This window comes from Chlamydomonas reinhardtii, chromosome 14 (assembly GCF_000002595.2).
Source record: "Chlamydomonas reinhardtii strain CC-503 cw92 mt+ chromosome 14, whole genome shotgun sequence".
In the NCBI taxonomy this organism is placed as follows: domain Eukaryota; kingdom Viridiplantae; phylum Chlorophyta; class Chlorophyceae; order Chlamydomonadales; family Chlamydomonadaceae; genus Chlamydomonas; species Chlamydomonas reinhardtii.
Window position 1 is genome coordinate 3,889,827 of NC_057017.1, and position 12,635 is coordinate 3,902,461.

Genomic DNA, 12,635 nt, shown 5'->3' on the forward strand with positions numbered 1-12,635 from the left:
GCAGGAGGTCAAGGCCTACTGGCAGGGGTGCGGCCAGCTCATCCACTTTGTGTGCCGCTTCCCGCCAGGCGCCGTGGCGCGCTAGGCGCGAACTAGGGGTTGTGTGTACGGATCACTTCGCTTTTGCTTTGCGATCTGTCATTGACGTGATGTGAATCACGTAAGGAGGAGCAAGATGGTGTGCATTGTTAGTTGGGGCGTGTGTGGCCATCCCTGCGCGCAGTAGGCAGTCAGTTGCGGCCAGCTGCCGGCGGCTTCTGGTCACGCGTCTTGCGGTATTCATCATTATTGATGCGTGGGACCTGAAGAGCCAAATGTCAATGGAGTGTGAAGAAGCGGCTGGAGTTGTGGAAGGACGTACGGTACGGCGGTGGCGGGTTTGGGAGTGAAAGCATTTGTCTGATGCGGTCCGGGATCACATAAGCACACAATGTGCGCTCAGGTATTTTTTTGACCAATTCACCGCTAGCTGCCAGCGACTGCCGCCGGTGGACACCGCACTATCGATCATGCCACTGCTGCCTCTGCTGTAGCTGCCGCGCCCCCAACGCGCCCTCATGCACCTGTAAGCACTTGCTCTGCACATGCTTCTGGCTGCCCCTCGGCCCCCCGGCCCAACAGTTTACGTACTGCTACTGCTCGAGGTGCTGGTGGCGTGCATGTGGGCCAAGGGGGGGGGGGGTTTCGACTGGGAAAGGCCCCATGTTCTAAAACGAAAGAGCTTGACGAGAGGATTCCAAATCCACTTTCAGAGTTTCAATCAGGGTAGTAATTGCAAAGTTATGGGCCCTCAAAGTTCAGGGTCGGTCGTCGGGGCCGGGGGGTCCCCAAGGTTTCGTCACGCGGATGTGGGTGGGACTGCCAGATTTCGTCTCCGCGCCCTAAACGCCCCTCTAAACGCTCCGCCCATTAGCACAAGCACTAGCACACATTAGCATGCACATTCTACAGCATTTGCAGAACGTTTGGCCTCTGGAAGTGGCCGCATGTCCGCCCGCATGTCCGTCCGCGGCCGCATGTCCGTCCGCACATTGGCATCGTAGTAGCGTAGAGCCCCACTCGAGCGTCTCTCACTGGTGTCATGGACACTCTGCGAGCTGATGCTAGCTTGTAGCGGCCAAGGCTTGGTGTGGGTCATGGCGACAAGGCTGCCGCCGGCCATCGAGTGTGACATGAATCCTGGGATTCTTCACATGATCCCGGGAGAAAGTCGACCGATGTCTTCCGGCACACAATCCCAAACATCATATGGACAGCGCAATTATGGTAAGCTTAAGCGCACGCCCCGGTAGTCTGACAGAAGGGTCGGTGGTCGGCCATACATGGACACATGGACACGTGTGGCATGGCTGCCAGTCAAGTTGTGCCTCCAGCTGAACTGGAGATGTACACCTGTAGAGCTCGCCGATAGCAGTCAATTGACACCGACCTGGCTACAAACTAAGGGGTCTTGAGGGCAGTTTTGGGGGGTAAACATTGGGGGAGGTCGGTTGTCGGTCCGGAGGGGGGGTCGGGAGGTTTTGGGACATGGGGTCTGGAGGTTTAGTTCGTAACCCCCCCCCCCCTGTGCGGGCCTTGGGGTTGTCGACTTGGCATGGGCTGGGGGACAGAGCTGTCAGACGCTGATTCCCATACACCCACGCAAGCTTACACACGCACGCAAGCTAGTCAGCAATGCGTTGAGCCAGTCACCGACTCTCGCTCGCGCGATCCACATGAACCCACGCACAGCCTGCCACACCCGATCGAGGCTCGCGTCCTTGGGGTTTGACCCCACCTCCGAGCCAGCAAGGATTCTGGCCCCCCGAAGACGGGCTTGCCGATGAATCCGCAATCCAGAGGCCCGCCCGCCCGCCCGCTAGCTGTGGCCCTCCCCTGCCTGCCTGCCCGCCGTCGCTGTGTCCCATGAAACACGGGAGGCTGGCGCGAGCCTGGCAGGGGGAGCGGGTGGGACTGGTGCCGGCCTGCACGTGCACGCGGCTCGTGCAGCAGTGGCCTGTGGCCGGGCCCGCCTACCTACCACCGGGGGTTCCCCTGCCGGCTGCGGCCCAGTCCCGCGGCCGGGCTCACCCCGCCGTGCATGGCTGCGTGCCTCGCCCAACCAGGGGGGGGGTAGAATCTTCCAAAACAGACCCCATGCTTTAAATGGATAGAGCTCAACGGGAAAATCGAAAATGGGTTTCTGGGTGCAAAGTTATGGCCCCTCACCCCATGGCTTGCGCGCCTCGCCCAACCAGCATGTGCGTGGGCCAGGCCGTGGACGAAGGCGTGAGCGGCCGCAGCCTGACTGGGCCGCAGCCGGCAGGCAGGTGGGTAGGGCGGGGTAGGGGTGCTGACCGTGCGCAGCCCCCGCAGGTAGGTAGATAGGGGCAGGGGTGCTTGGAGCCGGTGGTGTTGCAGATGTGCGTAGATAGTGCGTGTGTGGGCGTGCATGGGTGGCCATGTGGGCGCTTACAGTACGGTATGTAGCGACGTGCCCCCTCCCGTGCGCAGGGGTGCCCTGCCCGTGCGTGTGTGTGTGCGTGGATGGCCCTGCACGTGCGTGGGCCATCGTGTCCATCCATGCTGTCCAGCTCCCCTGGTTCAGCTGTTGCCCGCGCCCACACCCGCCCACACCCATGCCCATACCTGAGTGCAGCTGTAGCTCTACATGTGAGCGAGGGTACCTCAGTGCTTGGTGCGCAAATGCGCGACTGCTGCTCTCCATGTCCTGTTCCTCATTGCGGTGTGCACTGGGGCGCGCGCGGTGCGTGGGAGGGCGCGAGACAGTCCAGTCCAGTACGTTATTAGCAGTTGGCTTGACGGATACTGTATGGGCGAACATGCTTCCTTCCTTACATGTGTTCTTGGTTCTGCCGTGAAGCTGCGGCACGCGGTTATGTACATACGCAGGTCTGGTCAGGGAAGCGACGAGTGGGGGCTGCGATATGCTCTCCCTCCCCTCCCATGAACCGGCGGAATACACAGGGGGGAGGTGTGGCCCACGCACCCACCATTCGACATCATTCATCCCTCGTTTACAGTTGGCACCGTCTTGCTTCAGCAATTACACCGCCAGAACAGTACATGCTGCATACCCTGTCCACCAACACATTCGGAGCCCAGCCAAACAATAAGCTAATCTGGTCAAAATTCTAAAAGATGCTCCATCCGGCAAATCCAGGCAGGTCTACGGCGGGGCATGCCCTGGCACGTGCGTGTCACCCCGCAGGCAAGGCTTACACACGCGCAAGGACAGCGCTATCCCTCCTTCAGCATCTACCCACGCCCCTCGTGCACGGCTGCCCCAGCCATCCTGCAAAGTCTGGTTTAAACAAGCATTCCCTGCAAAATCCAAGCTTCATTGTTCATAGCATGGGCTTTGACATCACATCACAGCAATTTTAACCCGGAGTTTCACCACCAGCTCACACACGTACACACGCACAACCCTAAACCACAACCCCTAATTTGGGTTTCCTAAATAAAGGTGCGCCTAGCGCGCCACGGCGCCGGGCGGGAAGCGGCACACAAAGTGGATGAGCTGGCCGCACCCCTGCCAGTAGGCCTTGACCTCCTGCGACACCATGGGGCAGAAGCTGTTGCTCTGCTCATCCGTCACCACGCGCTCGTTCACCCAGCACGTCGTGCGCGCGCCGCCGCACAGTGTGCGCACCGCCCGCACGCTGTCGCCCACGGGGCTGGCTCGGTTGTAGGGGCTGAGCGAGGCGCCGGCGGCCAGGCAGAAGGACTGGGCGTCGGTGAAGTTGCGGCGGAAGTCTCCCGCGTACAGGCGGTACAGGCGGCCGTCGTTGGGGCCGGTGTAGGTGCTCACGTTGGCAGGAAGCACGGGGATGGGGCCGTCATCGTCCGTGTCAGGAGAGGGCGACGGAGAGGGAGAAGGAGAAGGGGAGGGGCTGGGGCTGGGTGTGGCGGGCGCGATGGCGTCGCGTGTGCGGCACACCCAGCTGACGCGCTGGCTGCAGCCCTGCAGGTAGCCGCGGTCGTCGGCGCCGCTGTAGATGTTGCACAGGCCGCCCACGCTGATGCCCAGGTACCAGCAGGTCAGCTTGCGGCTGCCGCACAGGTCGGTGATGGAGGCGCGCGCGTCCCCAAAGTAGGTGGGGTTGGCGGGGTCGATGTCGTCGTAGGGGCTCAGCTCCTGGCCAATGGAGGTGCAGTAGTCCAGCGCGCCGCGGTGGAAGCGGCGGGCCAGTGCGGGCCCCGAGTACAGCGTGTAATGGCGGCCGTCGGCGCCCAGGCGGCTGGCCTCCACCACGGGGGCCAGGCTGCCAGCGGAGGGGTTGGCGTCGCCGGGGGCGGAGCTGTCGGACTGGGACTGGATGGTGCGGCACACAAACGCCAGAGGCTGTGGGAGATAGGTGCGGGGTGGGAGGGTGGGGAAGGCGGGAAGGAACAGGGAAGGGGAGGGAAAGCAAGGGTGTAAGAAATAAAGAGCGTGTGCAGCTGATGAGCAGGAGGGCTAGCTTATGGGTGGTAGGGAAAACACCGCCGAGTCTGAGGAACACGACGCTGCGCACTAGCGGAGGCACGAAGCGGCGAAACACACGTGTACGTGCGCCCCTGCTAGCTTCCCTCCCCTCTCCAACACCCCTTCCTCCCATTCGTTCCTCCTCGCCCTGGCTCTCACCTGCTCGCAGCCCTGGTAGTGCATGTCTCCCAGCGCGTCCAGCATGGGGCACAGCCCGCTCTGCGGCGCCTCGCCCAGCCAGCAGGTGGTGGAGGTGGAGCGCGCGCACAGCAGCTTCACGGCAAAGGCGGCGTCGCCCGCGTACAGGCTGTCCACGTTGTACGGCGACAGCTCCAGACCGGCGGCGGCGCAGTACGCGGCCGCGTCAGTGTACGGCCGTACGGCGCCCAGGAAGAAAAGAGTGTAGGTGCGGCCGTCCTTGCCGTTGTACGTCTTCTGGCGGGCGGGGCCGTTGGGCACGCCGTCAGTCACACCGCCGCTGTTGTCAGAGCCAGCGCCGCCGTAGGTGGGGGTGGGAACGGGAGCGGGGGTGGGAGAGGAGCCGTCGGCGGGCGAGGGCGTGGGCGAGGGCGAGGGCGATGGCACGGTGGGCGTGACGACGGGCACCAGCGAGCGGCACACGAAGGACACGACCTGCAGGCAGCCCTGGTAGACGGTGTCTCCGGCGGCGGTGACCAGCGGGCACAGCTTCTCATCGGGGGCGCCGGTGGTTGTGTTCTCCATCAGCCAGCACGTCTTGCGGCGGGCCACACACAGGGCGTTGATGGCGGCGACGGAGTCTCCCACGGCCGGGTTGCGGTAGGGGCTGAGCACGGACACGTGGCCGGCCTGGGACACGCCGTCGCAGTACGACTGCGCGTCCTGCCACGTGCGCATGTCGCCGATGAGGCCCGTCTGCAGCACGTAGCGGTAGCCGTCAGAGCCGATGTAGCTGGGGGGCCCGAGGGCGGGGTCGTCTGAAAGGGGCCAGGGAGGGAGGAGGAGGAGGGCAAGGAGGGGTAAGGCGTGGAAAGGGGAAGGAGGTGAAAAGAGGTCGGCGCGCGAGGGCAAGGGCAAACTTTGCGGGGACACGACATGTCTTGTCAGGCGGTTGCCCGGACGAAGGCGACTATGGAATTTTGGCTGGCGCATGCAATACGTTCGCGAGTATTATTCAGGATGATATTAACTCGCAGCGACGGAGCTGGGGCTGGGCAACATAAGGCGGAGCATCCTGCTCGGCATCCCGGATGTGTGGACCAATCCGTGCCCCACTCAACCAAACAAGACCCATGCGCGGCCCAAACTCACCAATAACAGTCGCAGATGCCACAGCGGCCAGGCAGAGCGCGGCGGCCGCAATGGCCACCACACGTCGGGCGAGACGCATCTTGTCCAGGCTTGGGATGCTCGGGCGAGTCAAGCGTAAAGAGGCCGACTGGCCAGGACTGAAGCAAACTAATAAAACTACAGCGCGACAATGTAGGTTTGTGCAGCTGTGGCTTGTCGGTGCCGGCTTCACGCATTTATGCGGTGCGGCGCGGCAGGCCCGATGCGCCTTCCCAATCCCACCCGTCACGTCGCCCCCACTGGTTACTGGCGCCGCGCGAAGTTGCCTAACGCACAATAACTGATTCCCCTCAAATATTGCCTGATATACCAAGGGAATGCAAACCTGATTGTAACACTCCACTCGCCCTGACTTGTCCTTCAGTCCATCCAACCATCAAAAACACCGCGCACGGACGCCGTCCGCCTTTTCCTCGCCCTTCACACGGGTCACGTCAAGTCCACGAACCCCCCTCCCCCCCCACACACACTCAGCACCGTCATGCCCCGCCCCGCCTACAGCGCACCTCCTCAACCCAACACCAGAACCACGCCCGCCCCTCTAAACCCATCAAACCCACCAAACCCCTCTCCAACCCGCTCGAACCCGCTCCAAGCCCCAAGCCCCCCCCCTCACTCAGCTCCTCTCCTCATCAGCTGGGCGGCGGCTGCTGCCCTATCTGGAACACCGCCACCCGCATATCGGGGAACAGCTCCGTGAGCGGCGGCGGGCTGGGCGGCGGGCTGGGCGCTCCGGTCTCCCACACCTCGGCCAGCGACAGCCCCTGGGCCGCCAGCTCCTCATAGAACTTGGGGGGAGGAGGGGGATTGGGGGTTGGGGGATTGGGGATTTGGGTGATTGGGGTGATTGGGGCGATTGACAAGGGGCGGGCCGGCGGCCGGCGGCGATGCAGGTAGCCAGAAACATGTCGCAGGTGTGGCCGAGTATGAGGAGGCAGGGGTGAGTGTTCGGGATGGCAGGTGGAAGCAGGTGAGGCCGGGTGCGGTTCCGGCGCTGCAGCAGGCGAGCCAGAGGCAGGCCCCTCACCCCTCCCTCATGCCTTCACCCCCCAACCCGCCCCCCCCCCCCCCGCACCCCTCCCTCCCACCCCCTCACCCGATCACCCCCTACTCCTCACCCGCATGTCCCACGTGTCGAAGCGGTGTTTGGTGTGCGCGTACAGCACACGTGTGTGCCCCGGCCGCGACAGCGCCCGCAGCACCTGCAGCCGCGGGACCCCCCCCCCGGTGGGTGCCGCCAGGCAGGCAGGCAGGCAGGCAGGCAGGCAGGCAGGCAGGCAGGCAGGCAGGCAGGCAGGCAGGCAGGCACGCAGGCAGGCAGCAGCAGCAGAGGTAAGGCGTACAGCTTTACATCAGCCATGTGTGGGGGTTCCAGTTCGCCTTAACTGCACCCAACTCATTTCCCACTCCCCACAGCCCGCCTGCAGCGCCCCCCCCAGTGTCTCGTGCGTGTCTTACTGGCAGTGGTGACAGCAACACCCCGCCACCCCTCCTACCCCTCCAAAACCCCGCCCCCCCACCCCAACCTCCCCCCCTCACCCGCCCCCGCGGCTGCCCTCACCCTCGGCAGGTACACGGCCCCGACCTCGTTGTAAACCAGGTCGCTGCCAATGATCAGGTCCCACGCCACACCCGACAACCACTCGCCGCCGCCGCCGCCGCCGCCGCCACCAGCGCCAGATCCAGCACCGGTGCCACTACCCCCACTGCCGCTACACCCGTCAGCGCCAGTGCCCCCAGCTGCCCCTGCTGCTGCTGCCGTTGCTGCGGTCGTTGCTACCGTTGCTGCTACTGCCGTTGCTGCGGTCGTTGCTGCCGTTGTCGTTGCTGCTGCTGCTAGCCCCGCCGCGGCAAGGCTGGCCCCCGGCGCCAGCGGCTCGGCATAGCGGCGCGAGGCGGCGGCGGTGCCCGCGTCCGCGCTGGCGGTGGCCTGGCCCGTTGCGCTCCCTGCCGCTGCTCCGATGGCGCCGCCGCCGCCGCCGCCACCGCCGCCACCGCCCTGGCTGCCCTGGTCTCCCCTATCCCCGGCACCGGCACCGGCACCGGCACGTGCTGTGGTGAGGTCGGGGTTGCAGTACAGGAACCAGTCACACGCCTCCGCCCTCACCGCCGGCTGCTGCTGCCCCCCTTCTCCCCCTTGCCCCTCTTGCTGCCCAACCGAGGCTGCCGCCTGCGGTCCCCCCTGCTGCAGCCCTCCCTCCAGCAGGCCCTCGCCCTGCAGCCCCAGGGCTGCTGCGTTGAGGCGGAGGTTGTGTCGCAGCCAGTCCAGTCCACCGCCCGCCTCCTGCTCCGTCAACACCACCTGGTGTTGGTGTTGGTGTTGGGGATGGAGTGGCGTGGGGTGGGGTGGCGTGGGTTGGCGTACTGGCGTGGCGGGTGGCACTGAGGGGCGTGTCCATTCCTTTCTGGCGCGTCGTTGCCACACCACCGCCTAGCCTCCCACCCATGAAAAGCACCAACAGCCAATACTTAGTAAGGCCGCACACGCCCTCCCCTCCCCAAGTCCTTGACTCTTGGCACCTATCGGGCTCGGCCACATAACCCCTCCTCCTCGTCGCCCTCGGCGCTGCCTCACCATGCCGCCCTGTCCGGGGTCCACGCGGATGTTGCGCGCCAGCGTCATGCCCAGCCATCCCAGTCCCGCGCCCAGCTCCAGCACCCGCAGCCCCGGCCGCTGCAGCCCCAGTGGCCCCGACATGGCTTCCAGGTAGCTCGCCAGGCGCCGGGCCGCGTCCCAGATGCGGCCGCCGGTGGTCGTCAGCGAGGCATGCTCGGTGGCGATGTCATACTTCCACGGCTGCTGCGAGGAGGGGCCGGCCAAGTCGGCGGGGTCCGCGGCGACCGGCGACGGCTGTTGCGGACGCAGCTCACTACTAGGTTCGGTATCCTCCATGGAATGCTTTCAAGGACAGGGCTTAGTCTCACGACGCCTGCAGGTGTTGCTTGCGCAATTGCGGGCGCGGCTGCTGCATAAAAGCGACCGCTCCAAGATACACAACTCCTGTCGTGGCTCTTTGCACAGTATGTACGTATACAGCGGCTTCTATGTGAACGGGATGGCCCAGAATAACGATTGACCGTGCCGGCGGCACGTACCCGTCACGCCAAACTGGCGCGCCCCAAACTCCGAGGGAGGTACCAAACTCCCACGACGAGAATGCGTGTCAAACTTGAGATACAACATGCTGCAAGCAGCATACTTTCCGCCTGTCCGTGAAGCTTTGTAGGGCGCGACTCATTTTGATGGATGAAGTCGACTCTCGGGCGGGTCAACTCCGCACTCTTGGCGGGAACGCAAACCCTTCTTTATGATAGACAATCATAGACAATCTCCTCTTCAGAGGTACCGTACACAAGAACTACTTGTATATTATTTTTAGGCAAGATTGCTTGCAGCAGGCGATTTAGGACAACTGCAGCAGTGAGCATAGCTATAGTGTCCATTCTTGCCAGAGCGCATATTGGAATAACTGTCGCTATGGAGTTCCATTAAAATGGATGCCTATAGAAGCCTGGCGCGCACAAAGTGAAACTACGAAGCTGGCACCGGCCCGTGGCGCCGTGCGCTCGCCCAGATCGAGCCGCAGAAAAAACACTATAGACGTCCACGCTGTAGCTCGCCATGCCCGGACTGGCGCTTATAGCAATCCTGGGCGCTGTGGCAGTGGCATCGGCCGCGGTCGTCTCCCACGAATCCCCGACCGTCGCCGTGTCGGCCAGCCGCCAAGCGTCTCAAACCGTGCACGCTCATCGGAGCAGCGAGGCGAAGCGCGCTCGCTATACTAGTGCCAGCGGTGCGAGTAGCGGCCTGGACGAGCGCTGGGTGCGGTCGGTAGCCGCGCGGCGGAGGGCTCTGCTGGCGGACGCTGCCGCCGCGCCCTCGGCGGACGCCGACACAGCCAGCAACCCCCTGCCCACGCCCACCCACCCCGACGTCGGGCTGGACTCCATTTTCGTGCCCCGCAACCTCAGCTGCGACCCCAAATGCACGGAGCGCGGCAACTGTAATGCGGAGGAGGGCACCTGCGAGTAAGTGCCGGGCGGGCGGCCGCGTCGGGCGGGCGGGGGGTCGGGCGGGGTGACGTGTCGGGCTGAGGGAGAGGGCCGTGTCAGCACACACGTCTGGTGAGGAAAGCACGACCACACGGAAGCGATTATCGCTGTGCGCCCCCCTGTGATTTGGTGGATGTGGTTGCAAAGGGGCGGGGCAGCAGTGCATGTGGGTCTGACGGGGGATGCGATGCAGCAGGCCCGACACACCATGCCTGAGCGTCATGACTAATGCACCACATGTCGCTATTGGGCCCATGACACAACTGCACACGACATAATGACTGCATGTGCCGCCTGCCGCGACGTGTGATGCCGCCGCAGGTGCCCCTTCGGCTACACGGGTACGTGTGCCGGCCGGCAGCCGCTGGGCGGGCGGTGTGTGTGTGTGGGGGGGGGGAGTGGAGCTTCACAAAGAATCCGGCCGTTGCGGCAACCAGACGGGAATGGCACTAGGTTGCTTGTGGCGTGGCGTGGATTGAGATTGCATGGCGTGGTGTGGCGTGGGCTGGATTGGGCTGGCGTGGGTTTGATGGGGTTTCGCACGGCTTGTGAGGGCGTGCTGAGGCGAGGTGCCATGCGCCGCGTATCCGCCTCCCGTCTTGGGCTGTGCCCAGGGACGCAGTAGCTGTGGCGGGTGGCGCGCACCAGCCTGCCAATTCTTACACACACAGCCCGGGACATCCAAAGCCATTACCACTTTGCCACACCGACACGCGACATCACGGGCACGCACTCGCACACGCCCACTCGCAGGCCCGACGTGCGACCTGCCGCTCATGCCCGCCTGCCAGGTGCCGCGGCCGCTGGGGGGGGGGGAAAGGGCGGGAGGGGGGCGGGATAGAGGGGCGGGATTGGGGAGCGGGGCGGGGGGCGGGGTGCAGCTGGCCGGCTGCTTGGGGGCGGGGGGGCGCGGCAAGGGGGTCGGGGGGGGGGGCGGGGCTAAGGGGGCGGGGGTGCAATCATAGACGTTCTCCGGGGCGTGACACGCCGCAGCCACGAGGGCATGTCCTGTGCACGTGCGGCGCGGCACACGCGCAGCCATACACGGATGCCGGCCCCACACTCGTGTCGCCGCGGTCACTCCCCTCGCCTCACACGCCTCTCCCCCTCTCCCTCCATGCTCCGCTTCTGCGCTCTCCCACCATCTCCAAAGGTGGGTCCGGGCCTGGAGCCCTTCTTCGGCATGATGATCCCGCGCTCCTGCGAGTGCGCCAGGCAGGCGTCGCGCTTCTTCGGCTGCAGCGAGGACGTGAGTGCGGGGCGGTTTGGAGCGGGGTGGGCGGTGCGTCAGGGCGGCAGCGCGGGTGGGGCGGGGGAGGACACGAGTGGGGATGACGGGTGGGATGCCGGCGTGGCAAGGCGTACGGGTGGGGCTGGAGGACAGCAGCAACGGGAGGCAGGGGGGAGTGGGGGGTGGGGGGTGGGCAGCGGTGTGGAGGGGTGGGGGGTGGTATTGCGCCCGGCATCAGGACCTTGTCTGGCCCCCTCTCTGTCTGCTCACCGCCCGTGCCATCCCCGTCTCCCCCTGGAGAGGTTCCATCCGTCTAGCCACTCCACCCTTAAGGACTCCTTCACCCCCATCTGTCTTTCCCGCCGTACCCGGTGTCCCACTCCTTCCACTCCCTCTCCTCCGCCACCCCTCTCCTCCCTCTCCCCTGTCACCCCTCCCTCCCCCACCCCGCCCCCACCTCCTCCCTCCCCTTCCTGCCCCCCAGGACAACACGTGCCGCCTGTACTCCATGAACTACCACGACATCCGCTGCTACGAGGTGGGGGCGTGTGCGTGTGTGGGTGTGTGGGTGTGTGCGTGTGGGTGGGGGGTGGGAGGTGGGGGGCAGATGTGTGTTCGTTAGGAAAGGACAGGTGCAAGGGCTGACACTGTGCAAAAACACACACACACACATACACGCATCCATACCCGCGTCCATACCCACGTGTCGCAGTTCCGCGACAAGCCCGCGGGCGAGCAGTGGAGCGCCATGCCGCTGGAGGAGGCGGCGGGGGTGGACTGGCTCACAGGTAGGGGGGGAGGAGGCGGCGGGGGTGGACTGGCTCACAGGTGTGGATGTGTGTGTGTGTGTGTGTGTGTGTGTGTGTGTGTGTGTGTGTAAGGATGGTTGGAGAAGCGGTACAGAGTGCAATGAAAACTGCAGACAAAGTCGTTACCAAATGAGAGGCGGAGCGGGGAGGAGGGGATGGAGGAAGGGCCTGTGTGTACCCTTCCCAGTAGGAGGCTGCGGAGATGTCGGCAGGAGGGGGCGCGGCGGGCTGGGGCTGCGTGTGGCTGGAAGAGCGGGTTCACACATGACGCGTGTGTCAGAGGCAGTGCCAGTGCCAGTGCCATTACGCACACACACACACACACACGCACGGGGGTTGCGCGATTTCCGGTTGGTAAGACCGCAACAGGTATGCGAGGTATATCGCATACACTGTCTTTGCGCAATGTTTTCCTTGTGCTCTTTCACACACAGACACGCGGACGCATGTGGGCGCTATTTGTGCCGCCATGATAGATGAGCCAGTGTTTGCCGCAGGCCTTTTCACACCTACGCACTCACACACACGCACCTGCCGCCTGCCTGCCGCCCTCCTCGCCGTTGCAGGCAGTGTGCAGCGCGCGCCGCCCAGCCTGAGGCCCGGCAGTGCGGCGGACGGCGTGGTGGGGCTGGACATATGGGGCAGGTGGGTGGGGAATGGTGGCGGGGGTGGGGAGGGGTGGGGCGAGGGTGGGTGTGGGGGTGCGGGGTTACGGGGTTACGGCCGGGGGTGGGGGTATCTT

At 64.9% G+C, this 12,635-nt stretch overlaps 3 protein-coding genes across 3 annotated transcripts in view; 1 reads left to right on the forward strand and 2 right to left on the reverse strand.

Annotated features, from left to right (window-relative positions):
- Positions 1-3,005: 3,005 nt before the first annotated feature.
- Positions 3,006-5,937, reverse strand: CHLRE_14g632831v5 (uncharacterized protein). Its single transcript, XM_001692593.2, has 3 exons — positions 5,762-5,937; positions 4,631-5,427; positions 3,006-4,348 (listed from the first exon to the last, which is right to left on the reverse strand). Exons 1-3 carry the CDS (start codon positions 5,838-5,840, stop codon positions 3,476-3,478), a joined length of 1,749 nt encoding a protein of 582 aa, XP_001692645.1. The 5' UTR covers positions 5,841-5,937; the 3' UTR covers positions 3,006-3,475.
- Positions 5,938-6,001: 64 nt separating this feature from the next.
- Positions 6,002-8,827, reverse strand: CHLRE_14g632839v5 (uncharacterized protein). Its single transcript, XM_043070447.1, has 4 exons — positions 8,376-8,827; positions 7,362-8,102; positions 6,919-7,002; positions 6,002-6,588 (listed from the first exon to the last, which is right to left on the reverse strand). The coding sequence occupies exons 1-4, from the start codon at positions 8,691-8,693 to the stop codon at positions 6,433-6,435; spliced, it is 1,299 nt and encodes a 432-aa protein (XP_042917120.1). The 5' UTR covers positions 8,694-8,827; the 3' UTR covers positions 6,002-6,432.
- A 320-nt stretch (positions 8,828-9,147) lies between these two features.
- The window catches only part of CHLRE_14g632847v5 (uncharacterized protein), an 11,492-nt gene continuing 8,004 nt past the window's right edge, over positions 9,148-12,635 (forward strand). The window contains exons 1-7 of the mRNA XM_043070448.1: positions 9,148-9,829; positions 10,175-10,194; positions 10,607-10,644; positions 11,007-11,102; positions 11,569-11,622; positions 11,797-11,872; positions 12,460-12,515. Coding sequence (XP_042917121.1) covers positions 9,423-9,829; positions 10,175-10,194; positions 10,607-10,644; positions 11,007-11,102; positions 11,569-11,622; positions 11,797-11,872; positions 12,460-12,515 — 747 coding nt within the window. The 5' untranslated portion in view covers positions 9,148-9,422. The remainder of the gene's footprint in view (positions 9,830-10,174; positions 10,195-10,606; positions 10,645-11,006; positions 11,103-11,568; positions 11,623-11,796; positions 11,873-12,459; positions 12,516-12,635) is intronic.

Excerpts from the sequence above, each read along its gene's own strand:
- CHLRE_14g632831v5 (XM_001692593.2), bottom strand. The coding sequence starts at position 5,840 with ATGCGTCTCGCCCGACGTGTGGTGGCCATTGCGGCCGCCGCGCTCTGC. Across the intron at positions 5,428-5,761 it reads GGCATCTGCGACTGTTATTG|ACGACCCCGCCCTCGGGCCC; the intron begins GTGAGTTTGGGC and ends GGCCCCTTTCAG. Across the intron at positions 4,349-4,630 it reads ACTACCAGGGCTGCGAGCAG|CCTCTGGCGTTTGTGTGCCG; the intron begins GTGAGAGCCAGG and ends TATCTCCCACAG.
- CHLRE_14g632839v5 (XM_043070447.1), bottom strand. The coding sequence starts at position 8,693 with ATGGAGGATACCGAACCTAGTAGTGAGCTGCGTCCGCAACAGCCGTCG. Across the intron at positions 7,003-7,361 it reads GGGCCGTGTACCTGCCGAGG|GTGCTGCGGGCGCTGTCGCG; the intron begins GTGAGGGCAGCC and ends CCGCGGCTGCAG. Across the intron at positions 6,589-6,918 it reads TCGACACGTGGGACATGCGG|TTCTATGAGGAGCTGGCGGC; the intron begins GTGAGGAGTAGG and ends CCTCCCCCCAAG.